The sequence below is a fragment of the Hemiscyllium ocellatum genome, chromosome 26 (genome assembly GCF_020745735.1).
Source record: "Hemiscyllium ocellatum isolate sHemOce1 chromosome 26, sHemOce1.pat.X.cur, whole genome shotgun sequence".
In the NCBI taxonomy this organism is placed as follows: domain Eukaryota; kingdom Metazoa; phylum Chordata; class Chondrichthyes; order Orectolobiformes; family Hemiscylliidae; genus Hemiscyllium; species Hemiscyllium ocellatum.
The window spans coordinates 7,238,920-7,254,767 of NC_083426.1; the positions used below are offsets into that span (position 1 = coordinate 7,238,920).

Consider the following 15,848-nt stretch of genomic DNA (forward strand, 5'->3'; position numbering starts at 1 on the left):
CCATGCCTGTAACAAGGAGGCAAAGGTCACCAGCCCTTTGCTCCAGTTTGGAACTGTATCCACCATATTGGAAAAGACAAAAAAGAAAATTGAGCCTGAAACATGCAGGTCCTTGGACTCCTCCACCGGCCCAACCACCCCGTGGCTCAACACTTTAACTCTCCCTCCCACTCCACTCCTTGGACTCCTCCACCGGCAAAACATAACAACACGACGGTTGGAGGAAGAACGCCTCATCTTCCGCCTGGGAACCCTCCGACCACAAGGGATGAACTCGGATTTCTCCAGTTTCCTCATTTCCCCTCCCCCCCACCTTGTCTCAGTCGGTTCCCTCAACTCAGCACCGCCCTCCCAACCTGCAATCTTCTTCCTAACCTCTCCGCCCCCACCCCACTCCAACCTATCACCCTCACCTTGACCTCCTTCCACCTATCACATCTCCATCGCCCCTCCCCCAAGTCCCTCCTCCCTACCTTTTATCTTAGCCTGCCTGGCACCCTCTCCTCATTCCTGATGAAGGGCTAATGCCCGAAACGTCGAATTTCCTATTTCTTGGATGCTGCCTAACCTGCTGTGCTTTAACCAGCAACACATTTTCAACTGTGATCTCCAGCATCTGCAGACCTCACTTTTTACCTGAAATAGTAAATACTGGAATGAGAGGCTGGTAAATGTACCCCTTTGCCCAGTCATTTGCTACTGCTTTGTTGAACCTCAGCCACATTTCACTCTGTCTGATCTCCAATTCTAGTCATGGTTTATTTAGTGACCGAATCTCTGAGGATGCTTAACCAGTTTTCTGGAAATGAAGCTCTCGCCCCAAGGGTTGTCAGACCTCACCACGAAGACTGAACCCTGTCCTCTGCCTGACCCTAAGTCGCCCATAAGCTGATCATGCAGCAATATAATTTTCATACTAATTTGCAACATGAACCAAAGACAAGTATGCATAATACAAACGGAATTGAGGTTTCAGTTTACATTTCTCCAACTCTGGCACAAGGTCATTAACCTAAAACATTAACTCTCTGTCTCTCTCTCTCTAGAGATTCTGCCCGACACGCTGTGTATTCACAACATGGTGTGTTTTTATGACCGGTTTTTGGCAAGTGCAGTATTCTGCTTTTAAGTTAGTTACATGAAGGGACTAAAAGTCTAGTTAGCCCCTTTTCTTTACAAGATTTAAGGAATTCTGTAAATCTTTGAATCATTAAAGAAAAACATTTGTTTTATATCAATCCTTAAAACCAGAAAATGCCAGAAAATGCCATAGACGGTCAAGCAGAATCTGTAGAGAATCATAGAATCCCTAAAGTGCAGAAAGAGGCACTTTCTTCTTTCACTGGCACATGGACCCTGGTTCAATTCCTGCTGATTGTCTGTGTGGAGTTTGCATGTTCTCCTACTGTCTCTGACAAAGAGGTGTTGGCTGGGTGGATTGGCCATGCTAAGTTGTCTATAGTATCCGGGGGTGTACAGGCTATTTGGATTAGCCATGGGAAATACAGGGTTACTGGGTCTGGGTCTGGATGGGATGCTCTTTGGAGGGTTTGCCCAAAGGGAGATTTAAGCAATCCTTGGATAGGCACATGGATGATGATGGGATAGTGTAGGAGGATGGGCTTAGATTAATTCACAAGTCAGTGCAACATTGAGGGCCGAAGGGCCTGTTCTGCGCTGTATTGTTCTATGTACTGTAACTCAATGGGATGACTGGCCTCTTTCTGCACTTTAGGGATTCTATGATTGTCTACAGATTCTGCCTGACAGTTTCTGGCATTTTCTGGTTTTAAGACAGGTTTTTAACAAACGCAATATTCTGCTTTTCAATTAGTTACATGAAGGAGTAAGAATCTAGTTAACCTTTCGTTTTACAAGATTTAAGATATTTTTAAACACTAATAAACCTTTTTTACATAAATCCTTCCAAGAACAAAAACATTTCCTGCTTCTTTCTAGAGGTCAATGACCAGATCTACCTGCCTGCGACATCTTAGCTACAGGCAGCAAGAGCAGGAACATCCAACTCTGATGGCAAAGTACTCTCATATTTACAACAAAAATCCAAAATAATTGCTCTCAGGACCCGGGGAGACACTTGGCACTTGAAATTGTTCAAAAATAAAGAATCATTGATAGATATTACATATTAGAGGAATGATTTCCACAGTTAATAGAAATTATTTGAAGCTCAGAGCTTTCCTGTAAAGTGACACATCTATTACCATATTTGAGTATAACATGTAGACGTTTAGCATAGCAACTACACAAGATCTGCCAGGGTCACAAGGTAGGTGGTGCAATCAGAGACTGGCAACAGGATAGAGAACAAAATTGATTTGCATTTATTTAGTGCTGTTCTCTAATGCAGGATATCCGAAGGCATGTCACAGCTCATGAAGTATTTCCTAAGTGCTTTTGCAATATGAGAAATTGCTGCAGTAATTTCTCCACATAAAACCTCACAAACAGCAATGTAATAGCAAGCAAATCTGCTCATTTTGCTTTTGAAAGTTATGTTGGGTAGAGAGATAAATATTGGCCTGAAGACAGTAGGGCTAATTCCTCTGCTTTTCCTCAAAATAACAAGCTTGGATTGATCCGAAAGGGCAGAAGGAGACTTGGTTTAATGTTTCAATCAAAGAAGAGCCCCAGAAAGTCTCAGCTACACAAATGCAGCAAAGCAGTTTGATTGCCCAAGCACAATATGTCTCTGACAAGGACACAGACTGGATCTAACATGAGTTTAACAATGCTATTTGCAGGACATTGCTTTCACTATTTTTGTTTGACATTCTGACTCTCTTCCAATATTTTTCCAGAAACAAGTTTGAAAAGTGGAAAACAGTGGGTCACCTTAAATCAAATGGATCCGTATCAAGAGCAAGCTCTAATACAGGGCTCAAACATTCTTACCCAAGAACATGCAGGCTTTTACAAAAAAGCTGTCAAGATTGTTTAGCATTCCAAACTTTAACACTGGGACATGACAGCACAGATAAATGATCAATGAGGCACTTCCAGATCACCTCCGGATTTAGCAACATTTATGCTCTTCGTAATATTGCAATTCTTCTGCTCAAAGTCAGGTGAATCATGATTAAAATGGATCAGGCAGGTAGTTTGTTTGATTGAGAAAACCTTTCATTCCTTGTTTCTACTCCCCATTTTCAGGCTTTTAAGCACATAGACAGGTGTTTGGCAAGCTTGCTTTTATTGGTCAGTGCATTCAGTAAAGGAGTTGGGAGGCCATGTTGTGGCTGTACAGGACATTGATTAGGCCACTTTTGGAATACTGCGTTCAATTCTGGTCTCCCTGATATAGGAAGATGTTATTAAACTTGAAAGATTTAAGGAAAGATTTCCAAGAATGTGGCCAGGGTTGGAGGGTTTGAACTACAGGGAGAAGCTGAATGGTGGAATATTAGACATTGAGAGGTGACCTTGTGGAGATTTAGAAAATCGTAGGATGAATAGCCAAGGTCTTTCCCCCAAAGCTGGAGGGCATAGGTTTAAGGTGAGAGGGGAAAGATATAAAAGGGACCTAAAGGGCAATTTTTTTTCATCGAGAGGATGGTACATGTATGGAATGAGCTGCCAGAAGAAATGGTGGAAGCTGGTACAATTACAACATTTATAAGGCATCTGGATGATTACATGAACAGGAAGAGTTTAGAAGGATGTGGGAAAAATCCTGGCAAATGGGACCAAATTAATTTAGGATAGCTGGTCGGCATGGATGCGTTGGATCGAAGAGTCTGTTTCCATGCTGTACACTCTATGACTCTATAAGCCACCTCCTTCAACACCTTACCAGGGATCCAAAGCATCTTCCCAGTTACTGTGCTCTTCCACATTCCACTGACAGGAGGCATTGTCATTGTAGGCTGTACAAGCTAGCTCATACTTTCAGTGCCATCTTTTCAACCTGAGGACATGAAACAAGCATGGCCATGCCAAATGCTTCAGTTATACAGGGCAACTGGTGAGACTGTATCTGGATTGCTGTGTACAGTGATTGTCACTGTACTTATGGAAGCATGTTATTTAGCTGGGAAGCAGTTTAGAGAATGTTTATAAGACTGTTACCTAGAATAAGCGGATTGCCTGATGAGGAAAGGTTAGCCAGGCTAGGCCCGTATCTTCTGGAGTTTAGAAGAGTCAGAGGTGACTTAATTGAAACACTTAAGACCCTAAGGGGACTTAACCAAGTAGATGTGGAAAGGATGTTTCCTATTGTGGATGATTCTAGATCTAGGGGTCACTGTTTAAAAAAAGGGGTTGCTCATTTAAGATAGAGAAGAGGAAATATATTTTTTCTCTCACAGGGTTGAGTGTCTTTGAAATTCACTTCCTCAAAAGGCAGTAAATACAGAATCTACAAATACTAGTAAGATAGAGGTAGATGGATTCTTGATGAGCAAGGAGATGAAAGATGTTCGGAGATGTACAGGAATGTAGAGTTGATGTTAAAATCAGATCAGCCATGACCTTATCAAATGGAAGGGCAGGCTTGAAGGGCCAAGTAGCCTACTCTTGTCCCTTGTTTGTGTATGAGTAAAGGCAGTTGGCTGATCACTCTGCTATCCCCTCAGAGAGTGGGAAGGAAAGGAAGAAATGATATAGGAAGAAAAGGAAGGAGAAAAAAGGTAGAAAGGGGAAAAAAGGAAAGAAGGAATGAAGGAAGAAAGGTGGAAGAGGAAAAGGGAGTGAAGAAAGGAAAGGAAGGGATAAAAAATGATGGAGGGAATGAGGAAGGAAAACAGAGAAGAAAGAACCAAACTCATACTAATTGTGATCTCATGTGATCCTACTGTGACCCTGTGCCCTATGGACTTGCCATGAACCTGTTCCCACTATGTCTGCTATCATCCTGGCCCTCTGTGCCTGCCATAAACCCTGAGATGTCCTGAATCCATGCCCACTAGTGCCTGCAATGAACCTGTTCTCCTGGAGACCACTGTGACTCTTGTCCCCTTAGGCCTGCAGTGAATTCGTGTCCCATGAACCTACTGAATAAAGATGCGAGGAAGCTTTCGATGTGCAGTTTTGAGGAAAAATTATCAGCAGCATTCTTTAATCTCTGCAAAGGCAAGGATGCAGGGAAGAGAGGAGTCAGCTGTTCGATGTCAATGCTGAATAGTCCTAAACTAATCGGAAGACAGCTTCAGTGCATTAGCTAAACTGCTGTATTGGGATGCAGTACAGGAGATGAGGGCAGGTATGAGGATATGTAGTAATGGGCACAGTTGTAACTGGGCACTCGGGCTATGAAGCCAGTTTGTGGCATTGGAATTGATACCAAATATCTTTGATGAAGAGTCAGCATTTGGTGCCAAAGTTGAGTTAGTGGGGTTAGAATCTAATTGAATTGTAGAGCAAACCTGAGGCTGTGATTGGAGTCCTCCTGTTCCTGGTGATTTCAGTTAATGTGTAACATCACAGTTGAAGGATACTGATCTCACGCAGACATCATCTTGGATTACTGCTGGAGCCTCACCTGGTCCCGTTCCAGGCTGCAATAATGAAGCTTCCCCCGCCCTCAACTCTCCCTCCACACCCCCACCATAAAGTGACTGTGTTCTTCTGTAATGTGGGGACGAGACAGGAGCACGGATCCGTCTAAAATAAAACACTTTGCCTTCGATTCTTGCCCCGGGCTGAAAAATGGAAAATGACAGGTCAGATCCTGCTAGATGTGACATGTTATATGCAGGAACAGGCCATTCAGCCCATGCTGACCGTTCTGCTGCAGTTGAACCTCCAGCCACCCTTTCCCATGTAACTCTATCACCATAACCCTTTTGTCCCTTCTCCCTCATGTGCTTATCAAACCTCCCATTAAATATATCTAAAATCAACTACTACCTCAGGTAGCAAGTTACTCTGGGGATATCAGCACTCTGATTCCACTTTAGCCCAGGAATACCAGTGCCCTGATCCCAGTTACTGTGGGAAAACCAGTGCCCTGATCCCAGTTACTGTGGGAAAACCAATGCCCTGATCCCAGCTATTATGGGAATAACAATGCGCTGATCCTGGCCACTCTGGGAATGCCAGTGTTTTGATCCCAGTTATTCTGGGAATGCCAATCCCAGAATATGAATGTTACCTAGGAGATTCCCTGAAACTTTGTTATCCAGCTTTAATGTTAAATTGTTTTATAGAGGAATCTCTGCAGTTTCCTTCACTAATCATCAATATATCTTTTGCTTTTTTTTCTTCTCCCCAGCAGTTCTGATCAATACATTGGTCTGGCAAGCCACACAAACTTACCAGACTGGGGATATGAAGACCCTCGATAACCAGGATCCTTCTGCAACTGGATTTCTTTCAATGTGAAAATACTAACAGCTGTACAGGAGTGAAAGATAAAAAAAGAGAATTTGGTTCAGCGATCTGTGGCTAAAGTTTGCTTTGTACCATCATACTCAGTCCATATAGTACTTTAGGCAAAACAGAGTGTCCAGACAGGCAGTGCCTCACCAGCATCATTCCCATGTGGTCAGGAGGGGAGAATAGGGCATGGTATCCTGCCAGTTTGCTGTACACCACCTCCACAGGACACTTTGGTATCAGGTGGTGATCAAGCAGAAACAGACCACTCAACCCAATTGGTCCCATGCAACAAAAGTCCCATTCTCCTGGCCTCACTGTTTTCATTGACTTACAACAGTGTCTGGTCAAATGATGTCTTCATTTCAAAATCCTCACCCTGGTTTTCAAATCCCTCCATGATCGTTTCCATTCTTCTCCATCTTTATAACCCCCTCCCAACCAACAGCCCACCAAGTTATCTGTGTTCCTCGAATTCTGACCTCTTGAACCTGTCTGATTTTAATCATGCCGCTATCGCCAGCACTGCGTTCAGCTATCTGGACCCTGAGCTCTGCAATCTCAGCCTCACTAAAACTGTCCTCCAAGATTCCTTAAAACTTACCTCCGTGGCCCCCTCACCTCATACCTCCTTCTGCAGCTCAATGTTATAGTCTGGTTTATAATGCTTTTGCAAAGGGATGCCCCAATATAATGGCAATATCAGAGAACGAGTAATCCTGAAACCCAGGCTAATGCTTCGAGCTCATCCACTTGAATCCCCCTATGGCAGATAGTGAAATTGGATTTCAAGTTTATAAAAAGTATGGGATTAAAAAGCGAGTCTAATGGCAGCAGTTTAATGACTATCGATTGCTAGAAAAGTTCCTGATACCCCTGATAACCCCTTCAAACCCCAACCTAACATGATTACCACCAGGCAGAAGCCCCACAAACACCCACCCCTCCCAAACTTGCCACCTGAACAAATGGCCTTAACACATTCATCGTTCCCCAACATCACCCCCCCCCCCCCCCCCCCCCCCCCCCCCCGCCCCCCACACACACACTTACCTGGCACCAGTACTATTTCACCCTGGCACCCTACCCATTGGCACCCTATCCAGTTGACAGCCTGAGCCCTTAACTAAAAGTGCCACCCTAACTCCACCCTTACTTTACAAGCTGACCCTTTCACAATGGCTGTCAGTGTGGCTGGTTGTGCTGTTGGACACTGAAATCTCAGAGCTCAGCACGCTGTCTGCTTATTGTAAAACAGGACAGGATTCTGACTCCTGCCATCTACCCTGTACAACAGAGGAACTGTGCTGGGTTCAACTGTACATTCCAGAAGGACCGGATGGGATCTATCCCAGGTAGCTGAGGGAGGCTAGAGGGGAAATAGCTGGGGCCCTGACGGATATCTTTGTAGCATCCTTAAACACAGGTGAGGTGTCAGAGGACTGGAGGGTTGCTTATGTTGTCCCCCTGAACAAGAAGGGTAGTAGGGATATTCCAGGTAACTACAGACCAGTGAGTCTGACATCAGTGGTGAGAAAGTTTTTGGAGAAGGTACTGAGGGATAATATCTATATATATTTGGAAAAGAATGGGCTTATCAGTGATAGACGACATGGTTTTATGCGGGGGAGATCATGTCTTAACAACTTTGTAGAGTTATTTGAGGAAGCGATAGATTAAGGAAGGCTGTTGATGTCATATACATGGACTTTAGTAAGGCGTTTGATAAGGTTCCCCATGGTAAACTAATGGAGAAAGTGAAGTCACATGGTGTGCAGAGTATTCTAGCTAGGTGGTTAAAGAACTGGTTGAGCAACAGGAGACAGAGAGTAGTAGTTGAGGGAAGTCTCTCAAAATGGAGAAAGATCAGTATAGGGGCCACTGTTGTTTGTGATATACACAAATGATCTGGAAGAGGGCATTATTGGTATGATCATTAGGTTTGCAGATGACACGAAGATTGGTGGAGTAGCAGAAAGCATAAGGGACTGTCAGAGGGTACAGGAGGATATAGATAGACTGGAGAGTTGGGTGGAGAAATGGCTGATGGAGTTCAATCCAGGAAAATGTGAGGTGATGTATTTTGGGGAGTTTTAGAGCAAACTATACTGTAAACAGAAGAACCTTGGGAAAAGTCGATGAGCAGAGATCTGGGAGTGCAGGTCCATTGTACCCTGAGGGTTGATGCACAGGTGGATAGAGTGGTCAAGAAGGCATATAGTGTGCTTGCCTTCATCAGACAGGGTATTGAGTATAAGAGCTGGCAGATCATATTAAAATTGTACAAGACATTGGTTCGGCCGTGTTTAGAATACTGTGTACAGTTCTGGTCGCCACATTACCAAAAGGATGTGGACGCTTTGGAGAGGGTGCAGAGAAAGTTTACAAGGATGTTGCCTGGTATGGAAGGTGCTAGCTATGAAGAGAGGTTGAGTAGGTTAGGATTGTTTTCATTAGAAAAAAGGAGACTGAGAGGGAACCTGGCTGAGCTCTACAAAATCATGAAGGGCATAGACAAGGTGGATCAAGATAAGTTTTTTGTCCGGGGTGAAGGATTCAATAATGAGAAGTCATGCTTTCAAGGTGAGAGCTGGAAAGTTTAAGGGGGATATACGTGCAAAGTACTTTACACCGAGGGTGGTAGGTGCCTGGAACGCGTTGCCAGCAGAGGTAGTAGAGGCAGGCATGGTAGATTCATTTAAGGTACGTCTGGACAGATGCATGAGTCGGTGAGGAGCAGAGGAGACAGATGCTGAGAAATTTGTCAATAGGTTTAGAGAGTGGATTTGGATTGGCACAGGCTTGGAGGGCCGAAGGGCCTGTTCCTGGGCTGTAAAGTTTCTTTGTTTTTTGTTCTTTGAGCTGGAAAGGGAATTCCTGACTAGAAATATGGCGTTCAGTACTTATGAAAAATAATATTTGAGCAGAATGGCAATCCAACTGCCACTCCTTGGAATATTTTGGAAGTTCTGTGGTGGGTTTGACCTTGTACCATGTGTGGGTCAATAAGCAATCATCAACCATTTCACAACCAACAACTAACCTGAGTGAATCTAAACAGTGACAATAGGCAAGCTGCTTGAACATAAAAGGTTTGCCCAGTCCCTACTCTTCCTGGATTGCATTCTCATGGTGAGAACTGAAATATAACACCAGGCATCTTATAATTCATCTGGAAATATTTTAAATGATTTGAGAAGGACAATTGTTTCATTATTGTGGATGCACATGCAACAGAGCAGAATGAGTTTCACATCCAACAGAAATCATGTCGGAATGGGGGACAGAACATTGAGTAAAAGCTGTGAACTGAATGTTGATTTAACCGGAACGGTTTAGTAACATTAAGCAGAAATATTTGCAATTTGAGGCCCTCATTATACAATATGTACAGCACGGTCTGTCTGTTTGATATTGTAAGTAAAGGGGCTTTTGTAACCAGTTACCTTTGAACTTGAATAGACATGACAGTCTGTAGATCTGCTCAAAACAAGACTGGAAGTAGATTTTCCAAGAGATTGATGGAGGAAATGGAGTGGAGGGAGGGAGGCAATAGCAGGGATTGGGTGTGACGTGCGGAATACAGTTAGCCGTTAGTAAAAGATAAAGTCCCCATAATCTGGCCACACCACCGCACTGCTCTCTCATTAGAGACAGAAATGACTGATGGCGGTTTAACCTGATGGTCACCACCCCTCAGGTGAAGAGCGAGATTGAGAAGGCAAGCTCTTCATGGTAACCTCAGCTGATTCGGAAATCGAACCCACACTGTTGGCATCACATTGCATTGCAAACCAGCCATCCAGTCAACTGAGCCGCAATCTCAGTGAGAGACAATTCAAAGTGACCTGGGGAAATAGGTCAACAAGGACCAAGAGAACATCCCACCACACATCTACCATGAAAATTAGACTGGGGCATAAAGGGTGCAATATAAAATCAGAAAGTGCTGGAGGAACTCAACAGGTCTGACAGCACCTGTGGAGCAAGACACAGAGTTAACCTTGCCAGTTGAGTGACGGAACAGAGACTGGGGTTGTATTTCCTCTGGTACAGCAGATCAATGGGTGATTTAATTGAGGTGTTGAAGCAGATTAAAAGCTTTGTTAGTGCTGATTGACAAAGATCATCTGGTGGGAAAGCCCAGAGCAACAGGACATGACTTTAAAGTTAGCATTTAGGTCATCAGGAGTGAAGTCAAGAAGCACTTCTTTATACAAAGTGCCGTGTGGAGATCTCAACTTCTTTTCCCAGGAAGGTGTTGACGCTAGAGGTCGAAGGTAATTGCTGAGGGCCAAGTCAATTGAAAATATCAAAACTGAGTTTGATGGATATTTGTTAGGTGAGGGTATTAAGGGTCACAGAAGCAAGGCAGGATTTTTTAAATATACATTTGTGAGATATAGCTTCACCGGCTGGCCAGCATTTATTGCCCATCTCTAGTTGCCCTTGAGAAGGTGGTGATGAGCTGCCATCTTGAACTGCTGCAGCTCTTGTGCTGTAGATCAACCCACAATGCTATTAGGGAGAATTCTAGGATTTAGGCAGAGCAGCAGTGAAGGAACAGAGATATATTTCCGAGTCAGGATGGTGAGTGGAGGGGAACTTGAAGGTGGTGGTACTCCCATGTGTCTGCTGCCCTTGACATTCTAAATGGAAGTGGTCATGGGTTTGGAAGGTGGTATCGAAAGAAGCCTTGGGTAAATTTCTACAGTAGACCTTGTGGATAGAACAAACTGTTGCAGCTGAGCATTGGTGGTGGAAGGAGTGGATGTTTGTGGATGTGGGGCTAATCAAGCGGGCTGCTTTGTCCTGGATAGTGTCAAGCGTCTTGAGTGTTGTTGGAGCTTTTGCCATCCAGGCAAGTGCAGAGTATTTCATCACACTCCTGATTTGTGCCTTGCAGATGGTGGACATGCTTTGGAGAGTCAGGAGTCACTGTATTCCTAGCCTCTGACCTGCTCTTGGAACCACATTATTTATGTAACGGGTCCAGTTGAGTTTCCAGTCAATGGTTACCCCAAGGATGTTGAAAGTGGGGGATTCATGATGGTAACAAGAAAATTCGACTGGGACAGAAAGGGTGCAATTACAAAATCAGAAATTGATTCAGTGATGGTAGCATCACTGAATTAATGGAGTAGAGCTGCAAGTCAGCCATGATCTAACTGAATGGAGGAATGCAGCTGAACATACAAACAAAATATCAACATTAGAAATTAGAAGTGTAGGCCAATTTGAGGAGTTGAATTGCCTCAGGTTTTTAGATTAGATTAGACTTACAGTGTGGAAACAGGCCCTTCGGCCCAACAAGTCCACACCGACCCGCCGAAGCGCAACCCACCCATACCCCTACATTTACCCTTTACCTAACACTATGGGCAATTTAGCATGGCCAATTCACCTGGCCCGCACATCTTTGGACTGTGGGAGGAAACCGGAGCACCCGGAGGAAACCCACGCAGACACGGGGAGAACGTGCAAACTCCACACAGTCAGTCGCCTGAGTCGGGAATTGAACCCGGGTCTCAGGCGCTGTGAGGCAGCAGTGCTAACCACTGTGCCACCGTGCCGCCCACTGTTCTCCTAAAGGTAATGGCTGCTGGAGAGGGCCTTGTCTTCTGAGCTTTACAATTTTAAAAATATCAGTGTTCATTGAGACAGATGGACTCCAAGCGGAGTGATTTTGTTGTTCACGCCAGCCCGTGCTTTTAGATCAGAAGAGTTGTGTCAGTCTCAGGCAGAGCGTTCTATAGTTAAATGATCATTTCTCCCCCATTAGCAACAGTCTGAACATTGATTTTACCCCTTCCTCAACGTCGGGCCACTTGAAAGCATTTACAGAAAACTTTTGAGTGCAAAGTTTACGCCCAGGGAGCATAAAGGACAGTGAACAAGGTTGACTGAATATCTGGGAAAAGAGATTAGTGGAGAATGGTTGTTTTTCAGATCAAAAGATGGTCAATAAAGGGGCACCATGAATTAGACGTGGCAAAATCTCACAATTTGCAAATGTCACAAACTCGGTAAGAACTGCAAATTGTCAGCAGTGATAAACCCTCAAGGATGTAGTGAAGCTATCCTTTCTGTATTCTCTGGTGGGACCTGGGTGTTGCTGGCTACCCAGCATTTATTGCCTGCCCTTAGTTGTCACCACCACCTTCTCAAGAGCAACTAGTAGACACAAGGCAGAAAAATATCAAAACAAAGAAGTGTGAAGCGATCCATTATTGGTGGAGGAACAACAAATGATTCAACATAAAGGATACAATTCTAGAGTGGGTGCTAGAGCTCAGCGACCTGGAGGTATTTGTAGACAAATCATTGAATAATTCTGATGCAGGTTGAGAAAATGGTTAATGAAACACGCGATATCCTTGCTTTATCAATATTGACACAGAGCAAACAAACGAGCAAGTAATGATGATCTGTATACAATACAGCTTTGGCCTCAACCGGATGTTGTGTGCAATCCTGAGTACTGTGTTTTAGGAAGGATGTGAAGATTTGAGAGAGAGTGTGGAAAAGGTTCAGGAGAATGGTTCTAGGGTTGAGGGACTTCAGTTGCATGAATAGACTGGAGGAACTGGGACTTGTTCTTTTTGGAGACGTTGAAGGTTTAAAGGACATTTCTTGGAGATGTGCATGAGGGACCAGGACAGAGGAGACAGGGAGAAATCATTCTTAATGGAACCAGAGGACAGAGACTTAAAATACATAGTATGGGTACCAATTGCAACATAAGGAAGTACAGCAGGTGGTCAGGACTGGGAATGCACAGCCTCAGAGTGTGATGGAAGTAAGTTCAAACGTGTTTCTTTTTAAGAAGGCTCAACATTTGCTGAGAAACAGTTGAAAGGTTACAAAGAAAAGGTGGAGAGCAGGAGATGTTCTTCCTGAGAGCTTGCAGGGACACAATGGCTTGAATGGCCTTCTTCTATGCTTTTTCTAGGTTTGTGCAGAGCAAGATTCAACAAAAGTCAATAAATCAATGAAGAGATTATATATTATTTTCTGTTATTAGTTGAGTGGAGAATTTCTTTGAAAAGTACAGCAGGGTCTTAGTTTAATGTCATATCCAAAAGCCACTGCACTGCAGGTGTTGGCATTAATAAAAGGCTCAAGTCACTTGAGTTGTACTTAAATTCCTAACCTTTTGGCCTCAGAGTCATGACAGTGTATTGCTGCAGCCATGGTATTACTCCTAATGCTCAGGCAGATTGGGACATTTCAAAATGCCAGTGAGAACAATCGAGCCCCCAAAACCCCAAACAACTTAACAGCAAAACACGAGATCTCGGCATAGAGAGGGAAAGGATTCCACATTGAGCAGAGACTCACTGTCTGGTAGAAAGTGCACTCTTTCACCCAAGTTCTTGAAATAAAGGTGTTGGAGAGCATCCTCAGCTGAAATCCTCTTCTTGGCCTCGTACTGAGATTGAGAAAAGAATTGAAATGACAGTCAGCATCCAGCAGCAAACCCTGCACTCTGACTTGACCCAACTTCAGTGAAAGCAGCACAGTTCAAGAGGAAGAGACAAGCCCACGTTTAAATAAGCCTGTTTCCATCAAGAGTCTCAAAAGTAAACTCACAGTATAACAGATGTGTTACATCACAGAGGAAGTCCAACCACCCGTCATGCTTGCACTGGTCTGTTAAATGAGCATTGTTACTTCGTGCCAATCCCCTGCGTTTTCCCATAACCCTGCACATTATTCTTATCCAATGCTCTCTTGAATGTCTCAATTGAATCTGTGTTGAGAGTGTGGTGCTGGAAAAGCACAGCAGGTTAATTGAATCTGCCCCCAGCCAATGCATTCTATAAAATGTTTTCCTCACTTCGCCCTCAGTTCCTTTGCTGATCTTTGCACAAAACACATTCCTGAGCAACAGGAGCCGAACCCTCACAGAGCAGCAGAGCAATCTGATTGTTTGCTGCACTCACCAACAATGCCCATACTGCTGGCTTGTGGCATTGCAGAATGGAACCTCTCTGTACACCTTTGCAGAAACAATTTCTCAGCATTTCTTATCCTGAGTTTTGGGGTTTCTAACAGGTTCTTCACTCCTTCAGGGTAATGGTTAACCTGCCTCATGCAATTCTGACTGAAAAGTTTCGACCATCGGGCCAGTGGGGAAGATGTTACGTGGAGATACTCGAAGAACTAGGATGGTTGTCCATTATCAACAAGATGCAGTGCAGTAACTCATCAAGACAATTTTCACAGTATCTTCCTAATCTTCTTTTCCTACCCAAAGGGCAACAGATACATGAGGACACTGTCTCCAACAAGTCCACCACTCAGCTAACACCATCCTAATTTGGAGGTGAATCGCAATCTCTTAGCTGTTGTTGTGAAAAATTCCTTAGCTGCCTTCAACCAGTGTTGTAGCTGTAACACTGCCACAAGCAACTACAAGAACATCAACTCCCATCTGAAGGGCAATTAAGTGTGGACAGTCAACACTAACTGGGCTAGCAATACTCACATCCTGTTCAAGAACAACAACAATTCTTGTTATAATTCAAAATTGCATGAGAACATTCTCGTCAGTGGAAATATATGGAAAAGTCATTATAATGCATACTGTTAGAGAAATGCGTTTGTAATTTATTAATTACTTAGTTGCTTACCAGTAAAAGGTTTGCAAAAAGGTCTAGACCTTCAGCGTCCAATCTGGAGAAACACAGAAATTGAAACATTCTCAAGAGATTGAAATCTTTTCATAGATAATTATAGACATAAACACAGTCTTGAAGTTATCCTTACTAATATTGACACTTAAAATATTCACCTGAAATTCCTCAGTCCAGGTTTTAGAGACTGTGCCAACTCATTTTAAATAAATCTGAATTTGCTACGTTAAAAATAGCAGCCAGAGAAACGTGACAGAAACACAATCTATTCAACAAAGACCTGCTTCCAGCTGGTAACAACCAAGTGCAACATCAGTTCAAAATCTTGTCACAAAGACAGCAATTCTGATAGTGCAGTATTTCCTCAGTTATAACAAATGCATGGGCTCAGGTTTCCGGAGACAGATTTGAAACCATTTGAAACTTTTGATTCAGAGATAAGATCACCAAATCACAGTGAACAATGCTATGGATATCATAACATGCATAATATATTTATATATCTGGTGTGGTGATAATATAACTGAATTACTGATCTAAAGACCCAGGCTAATATAGAATCCCTACAATGAAGAATCAGGCCATTTGGCCCATTAAGTCCACACCGACTCTCAGAAGAGCACCCCACCCAGACCCACCCCCCTACCCTATCCCTGTAACCCTGCATTGCCCATGGCTAAACTACCTAGCCGGTATATCCCTTGATACTGCGGGTAATTTAGCATGGCCAATCCACCTAACCTGTACATTTTTGGATGGTGGGAGGAAACCAGAGCACACAGAAGAAAACCACATAGACCCGGGGAGAATGTGCAAACTCCACAAAGACATTCGCCCAAGAGGTGAATCAAACCAGGGTTCCTAGTGCTGTGA

General features: G+C 43.6%; 1 protein-coding gene across 1 annotated transcript in view; it reads right to left on the reverse strand.

Moving 5' to 3' along the window:
• Nucleotides 1-479: 479 nt before the first annotated feature.
• The window catches only part of LOC132828315 (cyclin-dependent kinase 18-like), a 126,030-nt gene continuing 110,661 nt past the window's right edge, over nt 480-15,848 (reverse strand). Inside the window, exons 13-16 of the mRNA XM_060845307.1 lie at nt 14,973-15,015; nt 13,678-13,768; nt 6,277-6,354; nt 480-5,660 (exon numbers count right to left, since the gene is read on the reverse strand). Coding sequence (XP_060701290.1) covers nt 5,623-5,660; nt 6,277-6,354; nt 13,678-13,768; nt 14,973-15,015 — 250 coding nt within the window. The 3' untranslated portion in view covers nt 480-5,622. The remainder of the gene's footprint in view (nt 5,661-6,276; nt 6,355-13,677; nt 13,769-14,972; nt 15,016-15,848) is intronic.